Source organism: Oryza brachyantha, chromosome 4, assembly GCF_000231095.2.
Source record: "Oryza brachyantha chromosome 4, ObraRS2, whole genome shotgun sequence".
In the NCBI taxonomy this organism is placed as follows: Eukaryota; Viridiplantae; Streptophyta; class Magnoliopsida; order Poales; family Poaceae; genus Oryza; species Oryza brachyantha.
The window spans coordinates 18,798,882-18,822,486 of NC_023166.2; the positions used below are offsets into that span (position 1 = coordinate 18,798,882).

A 23,605-nucleotide genomic window follows, 5' to 3' on the forward strand; every position below is an offset into this window, starting at 1 on the left:
TTAGTTTCATAAGAACTGAAAAATAAAAGGGTTCAAACAATTAAAAAAGCAACATTGGATGTGTATACCATTTCGATCATGTAAGCATTTAACTATAGATTGACAAAAAGTAAACTTATTGAACGAGCAAACTTAAGCTAATTACTATACTCAAGCAATTTAATAATCACAAAACAGTTTAAGGTATTGCAATATCAGAATATATACAAAACTTTCCCATGCATTAATTAACAGTGAAACATTATAACCAAAACAGGTTGCCATGGCCACAAAAGTATATATCCTCCCACAAAGATTATGACTACAACATCAGTATATTGCTACTTCAATCTCCACAGTGACAATCATGATCAACAATACATCAAATTATTAGAAGAGTATTAAGGGTATATGACAGTTGTAACAAAACAACTGTATTGAGAAGGATAGACACCCAAATGAACCATGTCCACTTCTTCAGATCAGAAAGCCTGACGAATGACAAGTTTACCAATTGCTACCGTGGTCTCCACTTATCACTTACTATATGTACAAAGAAAACCTGCGCTATCAGAATACCCACAAAGCCAATTCACCCACTACATACTATCTTGACTAAATCCAAGCAGATACCCACTCCTCCTAATCAACTTACAAAACATCTACACTTTTGGTGCCTCTACAACAATCACACAAATGGAAATTAATCACCCACCTACTTGAATCCTAATGTTAGAACGACTGCATTATATCAGGGAGTGGGCATTGCCAGATTCTGAGACACTGTCCTTTGAGCTCCCCGAATCTGACCAGAAACATAAGTCAAATAAGAAACAATGCAAAAACTTCGATTCATCAAGAAGTTGAAGGTTAAAATCATAAAGTGGAAATTCGATCATACCACTGGATGATGAGGAGCCACTGCTCACGACCTCAGCATCCTTCTCAATCTCCACTGATTGGTAGGTTGCTGTTGGCATTTCATCCCCAATATCTACATACTCATCTAACTGCTCAGCCAGTGTAGTACTCCTTTCATGATCCTTGTTCTCCTGTAAACAACAAAACAAATTAACCATTACAGAAGCTTATTTCACACATCAGGTAACACCAACCAAGAACAAAGCATGCTGCTTACTATTTCCATGACCACATCACCGTTGTCCACCATCGTAGGGGCACTGCTATTCACCAGCACATCACTATCGGTAGCCACGGAAGCATCAATGACATCGGCATTTTCACCATTCACAATGGCAGCCCGTCGACTCTTGTTGAGCGCCTTCTTAAAGTTGTTGACAAATCGATCAAGTTCCCACTGTGTCTCAACATCCATCTCATCAATATCCAGCTCGATCTCACCACCAACCAGCTCTGGATTGCCATTCCTCTTCCGCACAATCTGCAGCACATTGTGCATCTTCTCCTCCGGCAAGCTCTCCAACCCAAGCCTCAACAAGTTCTTCTCCTCCAGGGTCATCTCCCTCTTGTTCGGCTCCCTTGCCTTTGGCTTCCGCATTTTCACATTCCCTGCCTTTGGTTTCACCTGGGCCGGAGCTATTGCCGATGGCAATTCTGGTGGCACTGGCATCAGTGGCTCAAGGAGCTTGAGTTCCTGCTCGAACCAAGACACTGACGCTTTGTACATCTTCTCAAATGAAGCCAGGAGGTCGCCGGCGAAGGTGTGGACCTCGTGGCCGGCAGGGTTGTACCGCAGCGCGTTGTTGAACGTGAGCCGGACGTCGTCGGCGAAGGTGTCGTGCGAGGGGTACCTTCCGGCGGCGAGCTTCGCCTTGACCGTGCCGAGATCCATGGGGCACTTGATGACGGTGTGGTAGTCGTGGAGCCCGAGGCGGTCGACTTCCACGGGGGCGTTGAACCAGATGCTCCGCTTGTCCTTCCGCAGCTTCGCCAGGATCTGGTCGCACCGCTTCCGCATCGCCGCCACGAGCTTCGCCGGAGGCGGGGGGAAGTCCCGGCGAGGCGGCGACCCACGCCGCTTCGGCTGACCCTGCTGCTGCCACGTGTCGATCCGGGCGATGAGGGCGCGGACCTGGCCGAGCTCCCCGGCGAGGCGGTCCCGCAGCAGTGCGCGGGCCTCGCGGTGGGCCATCTCGCCCGGCCGCAGCGCCACATAGCCGGACGCCGGGGAGGCCCCCAGCGGCGGCCTCGTGGCCGAGCTCGAGCCGTTGGCGCGCCGCTGGAGGGGGTAGCCAAAGCCAGGGTCAGAACTGGGGGCCACGGGCGCGAGCGGGGCGCGGGCCTCCCCCCACTGGTGGTGGTGAGCCCCGCCCCGGCCGGCGAGCCGGGCGGAGGCCATCGCCGGCGAGGGTTTCGCGTGCTGCTGCGGTGGAGCGCGCGCCCGTGGGTGTGTCATGGGTGGAGCCGACGAGATTTTTTTTTTCTTCTCGGTGGCGGGTGGATCTGCCCGCGAGGCGAGAAAGGCGAAATCCTGACCGCTCATGTCTATTCGGGGCTTGATCTGACGTGGAGATCTCCGTAGAGTTGCCCGCGGGCAGAGGGGAGTGGACGGCTAGGATGTTGGGTGCGGTGTGGACGTGGCGCGATCTTGTTTCATGATCGTTTTGACGTGAGTCGTGGAAGAAGTGAAACGGTATATTTTTAAATAAAACATAATTTATAAAGTAAAATTTTATATAGATATTTTAGTGGTCTAAAAGTCAACGTTGAAAATAAATTTCGATAAAAATCTTAAAATTTACTTAAATTTAAGGTTGAAAAATTTAAAATTTAGCATATAAATATAGACGAAAAAATATGAGTGATATGATAATGGTAGCAAGAGAATAATAAGGTGTGCGTGATTGTACTTTGTGAAGTAGCTTATTATTATGACTACATTACATTGTGATGGAGCATATACATGCGTTGTGCATGTTCAAAACGCTCCCCTGCCTTGCATTCGAAATACTACCTACATGTATCAGCGTACATCAGTAGCCGTAACACAATATCAAAGTATGAAAGTAGGGTTAATCGTTATATTTTTACTAATTAACCACGTACGGTACATACACATACGTTAATATACACGCGAGTAGACACGTAGTACTCCGTATTAAGTAAGAACCATTTTATTAGCTGCATATGTAGCTGTCATGGGCAGAGAGCATTACTAGCATGACGCATTCGTTCTTCGACTAAAACCACAACGAGAGCATCACCATGAGTGTCGATCGAGTTTACGCGCCGATGCTGGAGCACGCTGCTGCTTTGGCCGCCGGCGCCGGCGCCGGTTGGTCGATGGGGACCCGCTTCTTCTCGCCGTGGACGACGGCAGCGGAGGCCGAGCTCCCGACGACGACGACGCGCCGCTTCTCCTTGGTCGTCTCGGCGCGCACCACGACCAAGGAGCTGCTGCCGACCATCACCACATTGTTGCGAGGAGGAGGAGTAGGCGGCGGTGGTGGCGGCGCCGCCACTGCGGCAGCGATGACGCCACGCAACACCGTGTACCTCGTCGACAGCTCCATGACTATGGCCGCCGCAGCCGGCGCCTCCGGCTCCTCCTCCGCTATCGTGTCCAGCATCGTTGCAGGGAACCAGCGGCGCCGGCGCCCGATGATCGACGACGACAGATGCGGCGGCGCCACCTCGACGGAGAACCGGGCGACGAGCTGCGCCTTCGCCATGGCCATGGTCGGTCGGCGTCGAGCGTGGGCTATGCACAGCGACCGGCGAAATGCATGGGAAGTTTTACACTTCAGCTCAAGAATCTGTGGCCATGGAAGCTCTGTGCTAAGCTAGCTAAGCTTACTGGAAATCGAAGCTCAGGTGCTCGTATTTATAGACAGGTATTGTCAACGTGTCAACTTGGAGTTGCAAGTATGTCTTGCAATTTGCAAATGGGTGGTTCTCTCTGGTGGAAACTGATCGGCTACTTCATAATTTTGGATAGAAAATAGAAATGAGAAATTTTTGGAGGCAGGGATGAATGAGTTGAAAGTGAGTTGACGAGAGACACAGGGTGATTGTAAAAAAATCAAACGGTATATTTGCAAAAAATAATTTATGGGTAATTTTTTATATACGTGTTTTTAGCGATTTAAAAGTCAAGGTTTTAAAATAAATTACGATGAAAAAATCTTAAAATCAACTTTAAAAATTAAGGTTGAAAATTTAAATTTGTCTGATAAGCATAACTGCATAAGTAGAATAGAGTGTGACAATCAACGTCAATGTGATCAGTACTAATGCCTAGGGAAGTTTGTTTTACTGTCCAGTAATAAATGAAGAATGAATTGTTATTACAGGAAAATGATGAATATTCTTCTGGGAGAGAAAATATCGTGGATTGTTTCATGTCTGGTTATGTTGGACTTGGTCAGAAAATATACTGAGCCAATCAGCTGAACAAACGCTAAAGCTGATAAAGTCATGGAAGATTTGTATTGGCTTTAACCTTCAGGTGTTAAAGGTGACAAGTGACTATACTTGGAGAAAACAAAGGAACACCACAAATCTTCAGAGATAAGACTGCACGAACACAACTCTGAGAGTGAGAACAGAAGCCATAAATCATTCATAAAGCACCCAAAATTTGATGCACCATCTCTCTTTTTATGCAACACCCACAGCAAAAAACAACTCCATCCAATACAATTATACAAATGTGATCCTGTATACATTTCTGCAGAGAAATAATATATTGATGATTAAAGATAACTGTCAATTTCATCAGCTTTTCTATAGAAGATTGTAGAGAGGATTCCCCGTGGAAGAGGGCAATTGCACAGGGCAGAAAAGAGTTCCTTTCGTTTCCTTTAGGCAATAAACTGCAAGGGGTCATGGCTGTCCCTGTACAGGCCGTCCTGTGCAGTTTGGGCACTGCTTAAATTACTGCTGGCCCGTACTCCAGTCAGCAACTTGGTACTCGCCGTATAGCACCATGGTGCTTGCATGGGTTAGGAAAAAAAATTGAAACCAATATTGTTGCTAATATTGGAAGTTTGTCGAGTTGTTTGATATATAACCTCTATCTTTTTATATTCGTTTATGTTTATAAGTTAAAATTTAAATTTTTAACCTTAAATTTAAAGTTGATTTTAAAGCTTTTTTATTGAATTTTATTTTCCAGCATTAGCTTTTAGATCGCTAAGAATATGTATATAAAAATTTTATTCATAAATTATTTTTTTATTTGCAAATATGTTGGGTTTTTTCATGAAAAATAAATCAAACAATCACCCCTATATGTGTAGGTGCAACTACATTATTGGCAAAGGCTCATTTGTCAATATGTGTTACTCCTATAAGATTATTTGGTATAATTGTCATGTTTGTTATTGTCCCTTCCATCTCCATGTTCATGAAGATTGACACCCGAACCAATAAATTTTTATGTTGAAACGAAATATCTAGTAAGGCGATTGAAGCATCATTATTACACGATCATTTTTCGAAATCAAAGTACAGTGGTTTGCTGGAATATAATTGATGATTTGTGATCACAGGATTTTTTTTCACTTCATCTCTCTTCTCATCCACAAGAACCCAATAGGGCATCTGTCACTCCAGAATCAGTGAGCAGTGAATGTCAATGCCAAGAACAGTAGCGTATATCAAGATTCAGAGAACAACAGGCTAGTAGAATTTTCGTTTTTGGACTTGGTTTCCCATGATCTTACGTTCAACAACAGTACAACAAAATTCATAAGCCACAGAATGATGACATGGAAGGCCAGTAGGAGCACAGTCATCGCGATCGATTGATTACTCTCGTCTTCGCTGTTGAAAAGATTGCGGAGCAGCGGTGATGATCAACCTGTCGAAATCAGTAGCTGTTACTGGGAGCCCTTCACCCTCTGAAACACGCTGAGCCTGTAACCCTCTGAAAAAAAATTCAGGGGATCCGTCGGCATCAGCACGACGCAAGCAGTCGAGCAGCAGCACACGTTCGTCGATTTTGAGCCAGTGCTTGCCTGCAAATTACAGGCATAAAATGAGAAAATACAGTCGATTCTCTTCAACTAGAATGCCGTTTCTGAAACACTGAACAATGCTGCAACCCTCTAGCACAATTTTCTGAACGCATACTTATCGTTTGCCTTTCCTTGACCTATCCCTCTTCACCTCTTGTGCCATAGATGTCATAACCTGCCATTGTAACAACAGTCCCAACTCGATGCAGTATAAGCGGTATTTGAGCAGCAAGAGTGGCAGCTTCTTCAAACTTGTGCAGGGTGCAGCTGAGGGAACTAGGTTGTATTTCCTTTTTTTTTTCCTTTCAAGTAAAAAGGCTGTACACGACGTTTTTCACTTTTATACGTATATTTGACCATTCATCTTATTCAAATATTTTATCTAAATATATAAAATTATAAGTCATACATAAAATTCCCATGATAATAAATCAAATTATAATAAAATAATTAATAATTATAGAAATTTTTTTAATAAGACAACCGGCACCATAAAAAATATAGAAATATTTCATTTTTTTTCTTACAAGGACCTTAAAACCGATGTAATCAGCTGTTGTAGATGAAACGACAGCACAAAGGCTCATTTCGCTCTACTTACTACAGAGCATGCTCCCTTCAAAACAAAACGTATTTGTGCTTTCTCAGATTATATTTTTTTTTGTTGGGAAGACCCAAGCAGGTCTCCCGATTTTCATTTTGGGGGGGGGGGGGGGGGGGGGGGGGGGATGTACAGGTATACAAAGATGGTGGTCTGTTGCGTAGGTGCAACAGGAGGCCGGAAGAAACAGAAACAGAAACTACAGAGCGATTAGCCTATTCCTTGTGGCTCTTTGAAGAAACCTGCTGCTTTCCAGATCATCGCCTCTTCCCAGCACAGCTGAAATAGGAGAGAGACCGAAGTGCTTCGGTTGAACGTTCGCGCATTCCTCTCCTTCCAGAGCAGCCAGGAAACCAGCATGCAAGCGCTTCCGACAACGGCGCTTCCTTGTTGTCAGCCACCAATCGGATAGTGGTTGGTCTGCCTCGCCTGGGAGCTGGAAGTGGAGCCCCGACCAGCCTTTGATTCGACGCCATAGGCCGTTAGTGAAGGGGCACTTGGCAAAAAGATGGTTACAGTCTTCCGCTTCTCTCTGACAGAGAGTACAGGTTGATTCGGCCAGCCACGCTTGGCAAGATTGTCGGCAGCGAGGCATTTTCCTTGCAGTGCTAGCCACATGAAGAAGCGAACCTTTGTTGGTGCTCGGTGTTTTCCACACTAGATTCCGGAAAACCGAGTCTACGTTGGTCTGGAAGAACATGTTGTAGGCCGAAGACACCGAAAATCTTCCATCGGCGGCCGGTTTCCAGCAGACCGTGTCATCCTCTCCGTGCAGGCTGACCGAGTGAATAGCATCTCACAGACTATATGTGAACTAGAGAACAAGACTGGGGACAAAACAGTCAGTTTAAATATCGAGCGTTTAAATAAAATGTTCGTCATACGTACACCATCTTGTTCTGTAATGATGGCTCACATAGCCCGTAATTCCTGCTTAAACTACATACTGACTCCCCCAATCCCCATTTTACACTCAACGATACACACCAAGACTCTCCCACACACAGACATCAACTTTATTTAGCGCACCGGAAGCTACACCAGCACACTCCTCATGCCAAGGAGAAGCAGGCATAATTTGCTCCATGCTGCCTTCCTCGAGCAATCAGGGGAATGGCCGGTGCTCGCATGGTGCCGAGTGCCAATGGCACTCCGAAGACTATTAACTTTAGTGTAGCTCCTGGTCTGTTCACAGCCGGGAGATGAGCAGTGGAACTGAGACAGTGGCGGTCTGCTCGCCCATTGCAGGGTGGCACATCTCCAGCATGTCCAGCTCCCTGAACCGCTCAAGAACCCTCATCCGGCACTCCTCAGCTGCCATCAGACCAGTGGAGTAGGCACCATGCACCGTGCCAGTGTACTGGACACTGGTGGCCTCTCCTGCAAAGAATAGGTTATCCACAGGGATCCGGAGCTTCTCGTACAGGTCACGAGGCTTGCCGACCCCATCAAAGGTGTATGATCCCAGCGTGTTCTCGTCTGAGCCCCAGTGTGACACTAGGTAATGTATCTGCAAGAAGATTTGAGCAACATGGTCGTTAGATTGGCATAGAGAGATTCTTGATTATTCATATTTGATATCTGTCTCAAAATACTAACTGGCTCAGCTGCATTGGGAAGGATCTTCTTCAGCTGAGAGAAGGCAAATTGGGCAGCGGCCTCATCTGACAGCTTTTCAATGTCACATGCAAGCCGGCCTGCAGGCATGTAAACAAGAACTGGATGGCCAGTAGCCTTGTGGAGGTTGAGGAAATAGCTGCAGCCATATGTGGTGGATGAAACTACTCCAAGGAACTCCACGTTAGGCCAGAAAACTTCACTGAAGTGGAGAATTATTTTGTTCTCGACTCCAACTGAGAGTTCTCTTATTGCTTCCTCCTTCCACTCTGGTAGCCTAGGCTCAAATTTAATGGTGTTTGCTTTAAGAACACCTAAGGGGACGGCAACAACTGCAGCATCCGCAACAAATGTTTTACCGCTGCTTACAGTAACCTCCACTCTATTCCTGTGGCGAACAATCTCAACAACCCTAAAGAAAAGAACTTTAATTAGAATAAGGAATGGTGGATTGAACCTTGCTTTTCAAGGGAAACTACATGGATATGCATACCTGTGATTGAGGCGTATATCTAGGCCTTTTGCCAGAGTATTTATTACTGGACGATATCCACGAACCATGAGACCGTGGCCACCAGGAAGAAGTACCTCCTGCACCAACAACACAGTACGTACATAAGACATAGCAATCAAACAATATCATGAATACATCATGAGCAAGGCATTGCCAACTGTAGGTGACAACAGGAACATAAGTCATACTTGGTCCCAACCCTGAAGAGAGATTGCATCTGCATCAGTAGCAAACCAACCTTCCATGCGGCACAAATACCACTGAAGAACATCATGAGCAATCCCTTCTTGCCTGTTGAACACAAGGACAGGTCAGGCAAAATGACCAAAAAGATCAGGATAACCTATGCACATGGGGCAGAGATTGGATGGTACAAACCTCAAGTGTGGATTTCTCTCCAAAACAACTGCAATAGCCTTTGCAATAGATATATCTTCCTTGGTTTCTTCCCTCAGTTTGCCAGTCTGCACATATAAATGTTGGGGAAAATCAAAGACCAAAGTATTATCATTGAACATCAATAAGCACGGCAAACTGAACCAGGTAATACCTCTTCCAATATAGTCTCAAACACCTTCCCTATCTTTTCTACCAGCTCTTGTGGAACTTGACGGCCCTTAGTGTCATAGAGAGCATAACTGTAAGCCAAAAGAACATGTAAGATGTATGTTTATTATGTTCCATCACGTCTCAACATACAAAATAAACTAGCATTAATTACCTCTCAAGGTCATGATCAAACAGCACAGAGTCATCTCCACTTGTGCGATACAGTGGAAGTCCAAGCCTTCCAATAATTGGTGCCAGAGGATTTTCTTCACAAACACCATGAAGCCTGATGCTCACAAAAAAAGGAAATGGGTTAAACAATAATGGTTTCAGATAAACTTTTGCCATCATCTAAATAATCCTGAAAGTACTGTCAGAGAAGAAACTCACCAAGATGCTCCCAGATCAACAGGAAAGCCAAAAGAGTAATCAGTGTGTATTCTACCACCTATCCTGTCACGGGATTCTAGAAGAACAACCTGGAAAGAAACCAAATTAGCATAACCAGTAGGGTTTTACAACATAAAAATGCACTTTAAGGGAGCAGTGAACCTATATCATTAAAACTAGGCCATAAACTGCATTACATATTACCTCAAATGATGCATTTCTAAGAGCATTGGCCGCAGCAATGCCTGCAAACCCACTGCCGATAACAATAGCGGAAGGTGTGTGGGACTTTCTCCTAACATTTTCACCATATGAACCTGGTTTTTACCCAAAGAAAGAGAGAAAACTCTAATGAGAATGACAAAGCGCATCACAAAGTTAAAACATTAAAAATGCCAATGATGTCGGTTTTAATTATAATCTTGCCAACATATTGCATTGAATAAAAGTACCTCATGAAACTTCAATCTAAAATACAAATACTAGCTCATATGGGGTGCATGTACCAGCATATGTTCTTTATATGACTGTCAACGCAGGAAGCAAACTGAAAGTTTCACATATTTGATGTAATTGGATGGATGCTTGTGGTTCATGAATCTAAAGGTTTGTGCCTTAAGGCTGGTGGTTTGCTTCAGTGCGAAAGGGGGTTTTATACCTTCAAACGATAAAAGATCAGTTTATACAGAAGTAACATAAAGAAGCCTACCAAGAGGTGAAAATGCCGATATCGCCTGTTCTTCTCATATCAACCCTCCTCTACCTCCCTCCATCATGGAGGGTTAGTAGTGAGGCATGTTCCCCTGTCTCAGAACAATGATGATGAGGTAAGACAGGACAATTTAACATGATTCCCCACAGAAACTAAATCCAGTGTGAACCTAACTGCTTGGTCTGTAGCTACACATTGGACACTGAGATTAGGACTGATCAAACTTTTCTCTGGGCAGGCACACCAAAGATTCTCCGTTAAAACACAACGATTTCAAAGGACGGCACAAAGGCAAGGACACAAGATTATTATTGTGGGGTTCTTTCTAGTTATTAGTGGACATGGTACACATTCAGACTAATGGGAAATAGACATGAGATGGATTTGTGGCTATTATTTATCTTGGAGTTATTTGGTGGAATACTGTATTGAACAATCTTTAGCGGGACAACCCTCTGCCAGATATGCTTCAGAGCACCTAACAAGAAAAATAATGGCCACCAAACATGTCTCATATAATGCCTATAGGCGCACTAAAGGCACAATCCAAAAGTAAAGATACCCATAAATGAGACAGCAATGAAAGACAACAAAAAAAAAGACATTTTATAAGAGCAGAAGAGTAAAATAAGCAAATGGTGGCATTGGAACATAGAGAAATTTAGATGCCTAGATCCACCAGCAAATATTCTCTATGATAATCTGCACCCTACATCATTACAATAATATAGTAGTATGGATCATGCATGCATAGAATGACAGCATAACACTAAACTTAAACATCATCGACTCATAGTATTTAACATGATATGCACTTTCGGTAATCTATAATTTTATAACAGTAAGTATATGATATATTAAACTTCAAGCACTACTGCATGTTGTTAGACCTCAATTTTAATATGAGTGCTTGTATGAACGGTTTACAATGTGGTGCTACATGTTGCGAGCGGTTCTGGAACTAAAAGGCACAGGAGACTGCAACTGCTTACAACTCCACAAGGAGGACTTTCTCTTGCCATGAGAAAAATCCTAGAAGCTTCCAATTGGTTGAGGTGTTTGTATAAGAAGTGTAAACAGCTAGTGTTTTGTTTTTCTCTCCTACCACCGACAGAGGAATATGGGAACTCATCATCGATGGCTGATGTCTCTTTCATCTGCCCCACAAGGCGCCTCCCAACAACCATAATCAACACAAGTGTTCAGCTTATCAAAGCAATTTTATCACTTCAGCCACCTAGATAGTGGAAAAATTCGGTTTTTGCACTAAAGGTTCTATTAAGAACAGCATAAGCTCCCCTAAAACAATACCGATCGACATTCCAATACCAACAGTGGTATTATAGCATACGTCAGTAAACTTCATAAAACAGTTCCTTCTAAATTGAATTTTCCACCAAACCTTACATTAACAAATGCAAAAAAATCTTGAATCGACCTAAAACTTGCAATAAACGATTAAATCGAGAAAGGAGCTTTAATGGAAGAACTGAAATCACACAAACCAAAACAAAAAAAAACTCAGCAGAATCCACACAATAAGCAATGGATAGAAAATCAACTTACTGTTGTTCGCCATTGTCGGGGCTCTGTTTTTCTCCTTGACAATTACTACTCGAATTACAATTGGAGTGATTTAACAGAAACTGCGGGGAGAAATGCAGCAGGAAGATGAGGAGGCAGGCAACGTAGTGGTTCGAGTTCGAGTTGAGTCCCAGGTTCACGAAACAGTTCATGCAGCCGTGCAGCCAAATCGCCACAACCCTCCTAGCAATTCGAGGTCCACCCTTTCGCGATCTCACACCAGAGCCGACAATTCGCGCGATCCCATGAAAGTTTCAGGCGAATCGGATCGGTTCAAGTCTGGACCAACTCCCGCGTGATATATCACTGCAAAAATCAAAGCAAATCAACAGTTTATCCACTAAAACTGAAGGTATTCACCACTTTTCAGACAAAAAAAAACGCATCGCAGCATGCGTAAATCCGCCCAAAATCGAGAGATTCAGGTCATGTGGGAGCATGATCACAGCCACAAATCATAATGAAAGTCAGCTTCCAGTCCCGCACCGGAGGCGATCAAATCGACCAAGGCAATCAACAAGCTAGGGCCAAAAAAGAAAAAAAAATCCCCCCCCCCTCGCAAACCAGTCCAAAAATCGCACGCAAGCTACGATTCCGCACAAAAATCGCGCCACACCCACCTCAATACTTCGCTTCGAGACGCGCGATCGACCGGGAGCTTAAAAAATCGCGGGGATCGATCGATCAATCGGATGGTTTTCGCTGGATTTTTTGGAGAATCGGAGGGGGATTTTGGGGGGGGATGAGACCTTCCGATTTTCTGGCGTTTCGGGAGAGCTTTTTGGGCTTTGGGTGACGGGATCCTGTCGAGTTGGGGGTGGCATTTATAGCTTCCTTTTCCCGGGTGTTACGTGCACCACCCGGTCAGCTTACCTGCTTAGTGGGGCCGACCTACCAAACGCGCCATATTTCCACCCGTTGATCTGGGATAGACGGTCTAGATCGATGCCACGTCTCCCCAAACGCTGGTAGCCCCACATCAGGCGATATTTTCAGCATCCACCGTGTGAAACTGTGAGTTGCACAATCCTAAACACGTTGGTTGTGTTCTTTACTTCTTTACATTATTTTCCCTTGGTTTTTTCGGGTGTTTTCAAAAAAATTACATAATATATTTTTTTACAAATATATATATATAATTAAGGTATATTTTTTTAACTTTGTAATGGTTTTGTATCGTTTATACTATTAAATATGCGCCATAAAAATCAGAAAAAAATTACTCATTACCTCTCTGGAAACAAGAACGTAGTCTATAAGATGTTTTAACCCTCGGTATATCTATGATACTAACATATATTGAACAAGTATATAAATTTTCTTAATTATCTATAAATTTATCTAAATAATATAAAGACATCTTATAAAAGAAAACGATGGGAGCACGTGTCATGTCCTATCATATCATCACTTACAGTGGGTTGGATACTTAAGGTTGTACTGTTTTTTTTTCTTCTTTTTTTAACAAACGGACACGTATAAGACATATACACTCTACTGACTCCAGTACCCTCGCACGAGTGCATGTCTTTTATGCCTTTTATACAGGCGTAACATATAATCTCATAATATTTGTATTTCTAAAATTTAAGTCCATCATGGAAAATATATCAATAGGATTAGCTATCACATCAATTATTTTATCTTCTAATATTTTCTCTCTATATTTACCTCCGTGTACCTCTCGTTTCATATTGTCTTACTTAACGAGAGTCATTTAAATCATATTTTTCTCGATGAATTTGTATACCAGGTATTGAAAATATATGTATAATATGATGGATGTGATATTATTGAAAACTGAATAATTTCATGTGGAACATCTGCAAATATCACGGAAAGCCCTTGACTTTATAAAAAGTTTCAGAGCGAATACTATACTGCCATATGTACCTATCCAATGCCATTTGTGTCAAATAATAACACCCAATGGTTCCACTATAGGGTACACTTGGAGGAGCGCAACTGCACAATTTAGGCATGCCATTGGCCATTGGAATTTAACTAGCCATATCTGCATTCTCTTGTTCCATGTATAGTTTTAAAAATATGCTAGTATCCTTCGTTTTCCATGATGATTTCATTGATGATGCAACACGCAATCAGAAGGGTCGTTTTATTTTTTCTTGACCTGGTAAAATTGCATTTATATGTAACAGTACTTTTTTAATCCTCTCCTTAACTATACCCTTTTTGCAAATGACAGCCACCTACCCGTTATCTACTGAATATCAAAAAGGAAGCGAAACGTGGAAATGTACACTGCTCTGACTCATTCCATTGGCACAGCATTTTTTTTATATAAAAGGCTTTTTAGAGCCCTGCTTTTATAAAGCAAACATTGGCACAACATTATTACTGAACATAACACAAAATCTGAGGGGAAACTAACTGTCACAATGAAGAGGACCGTCTATTCCTCACTGACCATGCATATCAGTACCGTTTCAAGAGTCACAGAGAAGAAATCCCTCCAGAAAAAGTATAATTTATCTATCTAATCTTTCCCAAAAAAAAGGTTCTACCATGATAGTAATCGGAAAAAAAAAAGATTCCTTCAAATTGTAGGGAGAACAGATTCATTCGAATCCTTGAGAAATGTAGCAAACAGCATCGCTATCAAGCGTGCCATTTCTGTTTCAAACTACAGTAACAAGAGGGTAACAGGGGTAATATTTAGGGTGTTTAGAAGAAAAATATCAAACGGCATATTTGAAAATAGAAAACAATTTATGAATAAAATTTTTATATACGTCTTGCTGTTAATAACGTGTTCATATTGCTATAAAAGTCAAAGTTAAAAAATAAAATTCGGTGAAAAAACCTCAAAATCAACTATAAATTTAAATTGAAAATTCAATTTTAGTTTATAACCCAAACCTAAAGCATAATATAATCCTGTAATTCAGTACTCCCTCCGACCAAAAACCAAGTGATCATTTAGATAAAAAAAAAAGTTCCTCCCAAAATAAATTATTGCTCATACTTTAAAAAAGAAAGAAACCTGGGCATGCACAATTATTACATACGTCTACATGAAAACAAATAAATAGTAACATAAATATCATTTTCTTTGAGCATTAACTTATCAACATTAACAAAAAAATTAATTTAGTTTAGGACGCTATCGAATGCGACGTGTGCCTCGTGCCCGTTTACTATTCGACCGCGTATGAGCCCACTATTAGCGTCGTGCTCGCTGATTAGCAACACACAAGTAGGGCGTACAAAAGCGATGTTGATGAGAAAGACGTGCGTGATGGGGCCAGCCACCTTCCTTGCATGGGCCACCCTCTCCTCTCCCATCGCTATCCAAAGCAACAGAAAGGCAAACACTTGCCACCACAAACGATCGCGTCCTGCACCTGCTCTATCTATCCGTGCACTATGCACAAAGATAAGACACGAGGAAATGGTGCACAGGAAGTGTACCTCTCTGCCCGTCTCCCCTTTTCAATCCCATCTTCGGAGCACGTCGATCTCGTTAATTTTAAGGCCCTAATGTGAATTAATGTTGCGGGTTATAGACTTGATTATAACAATAAATAAATATTGAGTAAATTGATTTTCTGCCACTTTAAATATATGTTTTTTTCTATGCCGGATAAATTTACCAGCTATAACTTGAACCACACTAAACATATTTTTAATATACATCAATGACCTTAAATACAATGGCTTAGTATATGTATATTTGCAAGAAGAAAAGCTAGGTATGGCTAAAAATGAGTTTGGTTGTCCACTCAATCAACCTAAAAATATAGGCTTAAGTATGGCCCGAAGTACGACTTAGGCTAAGGCTGGAAACGAGCTAAGCTCGGCTCGGCTCGTGAAAGCTCGGTCACAAGGAGGCTTGGCTCAGCTCAGCTCGGTTGTGGAAACGAGCAAAAAGAAAAGCTAGCTCCGCTCAGCTCGTTTAAAAGCTCGAGCTGGCTTGCTCTGCGTGGGGGTTAAGGGCTGGTGCGCAGGGAGCGGTGGTACAAGGGAGGGAGGCGTCCCCGCTGGCCATGCCATGGCGGATGGTCATGCCAAGCAGCCGAGTCGCCGATGCCGACCAGGTCCTTCTCTCGTTGTCTCCTTCCTACCCTCGACTCCTCGCCCTCGGCCTTGCCCCTCGGATCCAAATCCAGACCGATGTGACGAGCCGATGATACGTACTTACATGAGTGCCTGCGACACAGAGAGATAGCCATGAGTACCTAGGGTTTATAATTTTAGATGGGCCAGTTAGTGGGCCAGGTGGCCCAAACCATATTTTAAATGGCTTGACAAGTCAAACGAGCGGCTCGCGAGCCGGCTCGGGCTCGGCTCGATTCGGAACCGAGCCATGGAAGCGGCTTGGGCTCGGCTTGTTTAGCTACCGAGCCTTAGACTTAGGCGAATAAAAGGTGGGACAATATGCAATTCACTCTTAAATATTATAATTATAACAAATAAACTTAACAAATATCTTATAATGAGTTATCTTAGCAATGCAGTAAACTGCTTTTTTTAGAAAATAATGTTTAGCAATTAATCTAGTGAATAAGTTGAAACGAATAGTGCTGCACGCAATATGTATTGGTCGATAAGAAATGGCAAACTATCACCAAAATTGTTGATATTACCACATAACATAGTTCAGGCTCTAACAGAGACGTTATACATTATTCAGAGGAGACAACTAAATAAATGATTGTATCGTTGAAACGGATGAGCGCGTAGTTAATAATTTGTCAATTTCCCCGTCATTTTCCCGGGGGAATAATCGTGTTCCCGTGGCCTGGCCATTCGTCTTTGTTCGGAGAACAAAAGACAAGCTTCACGCAGTAGGTGTTGGCGCTTTTCAGGCCACGGCTAGACGATCACGCAATCAACAGGGACACTTGGTACTATAGCTGCAAGTGACATGCACGCTACATCAACTTCTTTCCTTAGAACTTGGACCCACTGACTGCTCGACGAAACCAACCACTGGAGACTGGAGTTAAGCTTATTGTCATAGCTAATAGTACTCCAGTATATATCATAGCTAGAAGAAGAGGGCACGACGTCTCGAGCCTTAGGCAATTAAAGCTAGCTAGCTGTTAGAACGATGCTGCGCCATTTGTTATAAAATTTCTTAAATGTAGGCAATTTGAATCAGATGCAATACTTAATGGTACGGCGAATATGGATAGTAATACTAAAAATTATCAAATTTGATCCTAAATAGCTATATTTTTAAAACAGAAGGTGTAGATGGTTACTAGGTTTGGCTTGAAAGGATATAATTGGGCAGTCCCAACAAGATAACGCGAGACACGGTGCATCCTTTGCCAAGGAAGTGGCATCTTCCTCAGAGCAGGAGGCCCCTCGGTTGCGCAATCGAACTACGTGCTAATTTGCACGGACAAATTCCCGCCTTTCTCGCTAGCTGCGGATGGAGGAGGAGGAGGAATTGAAGCTCATGAACCCATCAAAGATCCGATCCCAAGCTGTTGGCGCGTCTCACCGGCTGTCAACTGCCGCTCGCCTATTTGTCCGTGGCGCGGGCCTGCAGGTCGCCAACCGACGTCGTCGTACCGCCGGCGAACACCACCTGAACCACCACCTTGTACCAGTTCCATTCCACCACCCTCTGCCGTTCTATGACGTCGCGCGCCGATGCCATCGTGTCTTTCTCTGATGATGCGTCGTGTTACCGCGGGATCGAAGTATCGAACGGGGGCTCACACCGTCCTTGACGAACGACGAGGGGATCAGGAGAGGGAGGGGGAGCGGCACGCGGAAGCCGTGGTGTGCTGCGGCCGTGACCGCGTGGGATCGACCGACGGACGCTAGCTCTGCCCGGCAACGATCGAGCCCGCCACGGCGCCACGCCAAACTCGCGGATATCCAGGAAACGTACGAGTGGATCACGCCACTTGCGAGCGAGCGCGTGGTTGGTGTGTTGCGAGTAGCGTGCTTGGAGCCAAGCCAAACGTAGGTGAACCGGCCGTGGTGGGTTTCGACGAGCCCGTGAGACCGTGACTCGCTCGCTAGTAGCATCAGCGCGTCGGTCACGTACAATGAAGCCTCTCCCGTTTCCCATGTGTTGGACTCTGGAGCAAAACATGCGTGTGCTTGTCAACCAAAGTGGATCCTATCCGAAGTTACACTTCCCCCATGAACAACATAATTGCTTTCCTACAGGACCTACAACATAAGTGCTTCTGTGCTTGTATCATTTCTCATGTGTTGATCTGCTGAAGGTACCAGGTTTCCTCCCGTACACAGTCTTGGTGTGCTTGCTCCACTTCACCCAACGGGTCACGTGGTGTGGGAAGCGTTCAGTTCGTCCTATGATCCGGTGAAACATTGTTGTCATGAGACAAAATGGAGCCCAAGACTGAAGCGCACACGCACATGGGACCGATCGATCATCCCTCACCACAACCATCTTTGTCTCGTGTTATGCTGTAGCATGGCCGGGTTAAGTTGTTGACTAAAATATCATTGCAACGCGCTTCGACCTCAAAGAAACGAGGGACACATGGCCAATGGCTAAACCACAAAGGTTGCTGTTGGCCGAGGAAAAAGAAAGAGGACAAGGGGCCCATAATTCTAGAAGCATCTGTCTATTGGTGCACCATAAAATAAACACGCTAGGCTAAAAGAGCATGACAAAACGTAGAGATGGGCAAGAGGAACACTAGGGGAGAGAATTAGCCAGCTGACCTTGAAAAGCTAGTTAAAAACTCCACCATACGCAAAGCGATGTTATCAAAAGTAAACTAGTTTATTAAAGTGCAGTAGGTGCTACAATATGCAAGCAATTCTAGGCAAACGTAAGATGGTTCAATCGTTCAAGTGTCAACCGAGGCCCATGCCTTTGAAACCAAACAGATAGTGCTATGGACCATGCAAATGGAATTCGCCAAAATCCTCTTACAAGGTTGGTAGCTAGTGCTCCCTCTAGTTTTTTTATTTTTTAATTTGATGTTGTTGACTTTTTAATCTACGTTACCGTTTGTCTTATTCAAAATTCTTGTGTAAATATATAAAATTATAAGTCATATTTAAAGTTCTTTTATAATAAATCAAATCATAGCAAAATAATTTATAATTATATAATATTTTTGAATAAGATGAATGATCGACCGTGTGTATATATATAAATCAAGGACTTCGTTAAATAAAAAAACGAAAGGAGTAGCCTCTCAAGCTCATGTCTTTGAAACCAAACAGACATAGGCCACATTCGCCCCTCCCCCATAAGTTATCTAACAACCTCGTTTTTCACGTGCGCGCTTTCCGAACTGCTAAACGGTGTACTTTTTGTAAAAATTTTCTATAGGAAAGTTGTTTTAAAAAATCATATTAATCTTTTTTATATTTTTTAATAATTAATAACTAATTAATCATGTACTAATCTATTACTACGTTTTTCACATCGGATAACTAACCCTCCTCCAACCCACCGCCGAACGCGGCCATAATGTTATGGATCAAGCAAATGGAACCCGCCAAAATCCTCTTACAAGGTTGGTAGCTACTAGCTAGTAACATCTGAGGACCATGTCTTTGAAACAAAACAGATAACGCTATGGATCATTGCAAATGAAACTCACCAAATCCTCTTTACAATCCGCCAAAAACAAACTACGATGAAAATCCCTAAAATCAACTCTAAATTTAAAGTTAAAAATTTAAAATTTAGCTTATAATCATAAGCAGCAGCGAAAAGATGAGCATGTAGACCTCTGTAGGGCTCTCTAATCAAGTGGAACAAAAAAGTCGATGTGCAGGGCTATGACAAGATTGTAAAAAGACAGCCCAATTCCAGCTAAACAAAACATGGCATTCTACCAGAAGGAAAAGCTCAGACGAGAAGGATGGTTGCATTGCATCCAAGTAAAAAGTTAAAAAGATACTCCAAAGAAATACATGGTTATGTAAGGCTATAATACTACACACATCTAAAATTACCAAACAGAGTTGACAGTGACAAAATAAATAATACTAAAGCACTCCTTCATTCGGCTACAAATCAGTCATACTGCAAAATTTGAGAAACCAACAAGACTGTCTTCACCAATGCAGGAAATGGTCGCTATGTCCTATTGAACTGAAATTGGATTGAGTAGCAGGTACCAACTAACCTCCACCAGGATACATTGGTCTCACAAGTTTAAATATCTTGAATGGGTGCCACCCAAAAATAAACAGCACTGATTTTACTTTTCAATAGCTGAGACAACTCATAATAAAGCACATCAAAGAAATATCATTCCACCCTGAATCCAGCACTGAAGCATACATATCAAATGGATGTGAGAATCATCCAATGAAAATGGTTCAGCTATGGTTCTATCATGCTGGTAGTGCTGAAGATATCAACTTGCTCAGTTCAAAACTTCAAATTGTGGGGTTTTATTGAAAAATACGGGTACCGCTTTAATAGTAGAAAGCCAAGATGACACCAGCTGGAAAAATATCCAACATGTGCACAGAAGTTCACTAGAAAAGGTTGGAGTTTAAAAAAATTAAGAAACATTGCTGAATTCACTAGCCCTCATGGCCTCATTCATTAGTTCTTTGTATGTCAGTTTAAGATCAAAAGTCATTTTCTGGAAAACCTGACCCAATATCATAACATCTCGCATTGCTCTATGTGCAGTGCCATTTGAGCAGATGCCATAGTGTTCTCTCAGTGCCTCCAAGTTTGTAGGACGTTTTTTCCCTGCAACAGAATAGTGAATTACATGTATTAAGTGAATTGACCAAATAACACAGGATAGGGGACCTAATTGAGAAATGAAGACAGTAGGGCAGGGCAAAATAACATTAGAATTGTCCCTAATTGGGTCCTAACATATCTACAGCTTCATGCTACTGCTCCTCACTAGGACCATATAGCAGCATTTCACTTTTCTGTTAGTTAATCCTCATTCTGATATACACCTAACAGCAGTACATATGGGAACTCCTGGAGAAGAATACCATGTTCTCTTTTCGACAAATAATACAATGTCATATGGAAACTTCAGGAACAGTCAACAAACTCCAAGAACTACTGATTTGCTAATAGCAGAAACATGGAAACTAAGCCGTACTACTAAACCCTACAAAACATCCCAACAGAAGCACTATTTTTGAGTGATTAAAAGATAATGTGTAGGTTTCATCTTGCACAATATGCAACTACAGTTCTGTAATTTAATGGCGATTCTAGCTTAAAAGGATGTAGATAGTGAGAATGGCACAACCCAAAACGCTGCGAGCGGTGTGTCGTTTTTGTTTTTTTTTTTAATATGATGTTAGCTAAATTGCATGCTCAAAACACATCGACACTGGATTACAAACCGCAGGTAACTTTTGCAAGCAAAAGCCCTAAATCCTAAAGCCAGGTATATACAGCGTTAGAGTGCAAGAGTACCTACCCTCTGCTTTCACCATCTTTTTTGCCAAGACAAGGGTGTCGAAAAACAGCCAATCTGCAGGGATTGGTGCTGAACAACGATCAAACTCCTGGGCAAGGAAACGAGCATCAAACTGTTTTGCGTTATGAGCAACCCACAGAATTGGCTTGCCATGAGCTTGGCGACTTCGAACGTATGCCAATAGTAGTGGGATTACATCACTGAACCTGTGGTGGCCATATTAAGATAGCATTTAGAGTAAGTGATGATTAATTGACTATTGGTTAAGTAAGATATGCACAACCAACTCTCCATTGCAAAAACTAACTTATTGCACAGGATTTCCTGCAAGCAAATAACTTACAATAATACCTGCATTAATGGCATGCATGCTTGTGAAAAAAAATAGATACATAGCTATTGCATAAATGGGCTTATTTTCTGCAGCTAATTCCATACTAGTCTGTTCACAGCATCATGTTGAGTGACGAATACATCAGAGCATATAGTATGATTCATCAACCATGATTGTTATTAAGGCATCTGACGGGAAGATCAGGAATAATGTGAATTCATTGGATGCATAACATACCTTGGGATATCAGGCCTGCACACAAGACCAGTGCCAATATTATGGACACGTGCAACATGGTTAGGAACAGTCCTTTCAGGATTAACAAGAGTTTCAAAAGTGCTATTCTTTCCTCCAGAAAGATCATAGAGTGCAAACTCAATTATTCTATGATCCTTGTGGAAAAATCCAGTAGTCTCAACATCAAAAATTAATACGGTTGCTGTATCCACAACTTGCTTTCCAAGATCCTGTACTTGTGTTGTGAAATGCCGTATCTCACAGCTTCTAGAACCAAGCAATTTTGCAGTTGATAATCCAGCTTGTTGCTTAAGAAACCTGACAGGGAAACTACTCCATACATTGTTCCTCAGCTGACTGGATCGAAGAATCGATGACATCGCGCAAAGGAAATGCACTTAAAACTAATATGCAGAGAAGCTGCCCTTCATGCAAACCTGTATACATAGTTCCATACAAATACCACGTCAGCACAGGTGGCAGGTAATCAATGTCACGGTGTTCCGTATGCAATTTAACAAACAAAAAATGAAGTACCGGTTGTCTGATATAATTCAGAAACTGTGTTCTAAATGTAGCAAAAGATCAATGTACAATGTATTCACAAGACAGGATAAATTCCACAAAGGAGACGTTTCAACGTGCAGCTGAACTCCCATCGACACACATCATCCAATCTGAGACTTGTGCATTTCGCCACTCAAATTAGCGACTAAATTTTCATTTCCAAACAGGAAGGCCCCCTCCCGCGAAAAGGAAAATACATTTACAGTTCAGTATAACCAGAATCTGTTCCAGAACCATATCCCTATCCCTATCCCCCCAAATTTCCTCCCCGCGCACACCAGAATCATCCCGCCACAGAACCACCACGAAAGAGGGGGGGTGGAGCTTACCAGCGTACGACCGCCGCCGAGATGACCGCGCACGCCACCCCCGGCCCGGCCCCGCCTCCCCCGCCGCCGACTCCGGATGAGGAGAGGGTTTTAGGGTGGGTGCGGACTGTGGTGGTGAACAGGTGAAGTGGTGATGCCGCGTGGCGGGGAGCAGTGCGTTTGCTTGGCGGTACGGTCGGAATATGGTCTTTCATGTTTGTATGGACACGTTGATCGGATTTTGTGCGTAATTAAACGGATAGAAATGATCTATTTTTTACGTATGATTGTGGATATGATGATTGATGAAAATATTAAATTACTAATAAATAATAATGTAAACTAATTATTACGTATTATCGTAGAAATTAACAACAAGATATATGTGTATATCTATTTAACAATAATTCAAATGGGTAATTACTAATTAATGACAAGGATAGTTAGCTGCTCTCTTGGAGTACATGGAAAATATAACTACTCATTTTTTAGCTAGCTAGTCACGAGGTCATTTGGCTAACCTATTAGATATGCTCTAATAAAGAGTGTGGAAGGCTAATAATGCGGTGTGCAAATGTGCTACTATAGAGTGGATCTCCTGGACTCGCTATTGATGGATCGAATTGACCAGCCTATTTGTGTGGATTCATAATGGTATAGTAAATATGCATTGATTCACGTGGGTATAAAAAAGTCAGAAAAAAACAACTTTATGCCTCTCAGCTATGAGCCAAGTTTCATTTACATAACTCAACAGAAAATTGGGTATAAATCATTCTCCAACTATTAAATCAATATGAATTGGGTTTTGTCTTACTTGGTGTCCACTTGGCACGTAGACTTGGTATTTATCTTATGTTATGCTACATGGAGCTTAGTGTAATTATA

General features: G+C 42.6%; 4 protein-coding genes across 4 annotated transcripts; all 4 read right to left on the reverse strand.

The window, feature by feature from the left end:
- Positions 1-358: 358 nt before the first annotated feature.
- Positions 359-2,395, reverse strand: LOC102710015 (transcription factor GTE2-like). The gene is made up of 3 exons (XM_006652783.2): positions 1,118-2,395; positions 881-1,031; positions 359-784 (listed from the first exon to the last, which is right to left on the reverse strand). The coding sequence occupies exons 1-3, from the start codon at positions 2,354-2,356 to the stop codon at positions 726-728; spliced, it is 1,449 nt and encodes a 482-aa protein (XP_006652846.2). The 5' UTR covers positions 2,357-2,395; the 3' UTR covers positions 359-725.
- Positions 2,396-2,961: 566 nt separating this feature from the next.
- Positions 2,962-3,740, reverse strand: LOC102710296. Its single transcript, XM_040523667.1, has one exon. It carries the CDS (start codon positions 3,636-3,638, stop codon positions 3,183-3,185), a length of 456 nt encoding a protein of 151 aa, XP_040379601.1. The 5' UTR covers positions 3,639-3,740; the 3' UTR covers positions 2,962-3,182.
- A 3,610-nt stretch (positions 3,741-7,350) lies between these two features.
- LOC102710582 (polyamine oxidase 3) lies at positions 7,351-12,674 on the reverse strand. Its single transcript, XM_006652784.2, has 11 exons — positions 12,509-12,674; positions 11,871-12,194; positions 9,797-9,909; positions 9,593-9,681; positions 9,375-9,488; positions 9,204-9,291; positions 9,032-9,117; positions 8,842-8,944; positions 8,633-8,730; positions 8,122-8,551; positions 7,351-8,032 (listed from the first exon to the last, which is right to left on the reverse strand). The coding sequence occupies exons 2-11, from the start codon at positions 11,881-11,883 to the stop codon at positions 7,712-7,714; spliced, it is 1,455 nt and encodes a 484-aa protein (XP_006652847.1). The 5' UTR covers positions 11,884-12,194; positions 12,509-12,674; the 3' UTR covers positions 7,351-7,711.
- A 7,573-nt stretch (positions 12,675-20,247) lies between these two features.
- LOC102710867 (exonuclease DPD1, chloroplastic/mitochondrial) lies at positions 20,248-22,908 on the reverse strand. The gene is made up of 4 exons (XM_006652785.3): positions 22,739-22,908; positions 21,843-22,279; positions 21,272-21,477; positions 20,248-20,571 (listed from the first exon to the last, which is right to left on the reverse strand). Exons 2-4 carry the CDS (start codon positions 22,220-22,222, stop codon positions 20,375-20,377), a joined length of 783 nt encoding a protein of 260 aa, XP_006652848.1. The 5' UTR covers positions 22,223-22,279; positions 22,739-22,908; the 3' UTR covers positions 20,248-20,374.
- Between the last annotated feature and the right edge of the window lie 697 nt (positions 22,909-23,605).

Coding starts and splice junctions, on each gene's coding strand:
- LOC102710015 (XM_006652783.2), bottom strand. CDS start 2,356: ATGACACACCCACGGGCGCGCGCTCCACCGCAGCAGCACGCGAAACCC. Junction 1,032..1,117: donor GTGATGTGGTCATGGAAATA/GTAAGCAGCATG, acceptor TGTTGTTTACAG/GAGAACAAGGATCATGAAAG. Junction 785..880: donor TGGCTCCTCATCATCCAGTG/GTATGATCGAAT, acceptor GTTTCTGGTCAG/ATTCGGGGAGCTCAAAGGAC.
- LOC102710296 (XM_040523667.1), bottom strand. CDS start 3,638: ATGGCCATGGCGAAGGCGCAGCTCGTCGCCCGGTTCTCCGTCGAGGTG.
- LOC102710582 (XM_006652784.2), bottom strand. Junction 9,118..9,203: donor TTGAGACTATATTGGAAGAG/GTATTACCTGGT, acceptor TTATATGTGCAG/ACTGGCAAACTGAGGGAAGA. Junction 8,033..8,121: donor TTCCCAATGCAGCTGAGCCA/GTTAGTATTTTG, acceptor ATCTTCTTGCAG/ATACATTACCTAGTGTCACA.
- LOC102710867 (XM_006652785.3), bottom strand. CDS start 22,222: ATGTCATCGATTCTTCGATCCAGTCAGCTGAGGAACAATGTATGGAGT. Junction 21,478..21,842: donor TGCAGGCCTGATATCCCAAG/GTATGTTATGCA, acceptor TGGCCACCACAG/GTTCAGTGATGTAATCCCAC. Junction 20,572..21,271: donor AAAGATGGTGAAAGCAGAGG/GTAGGTACTCTT, acceptor ATTCTGTTGCAG/GGAAAAAACGTCCTACAAAC.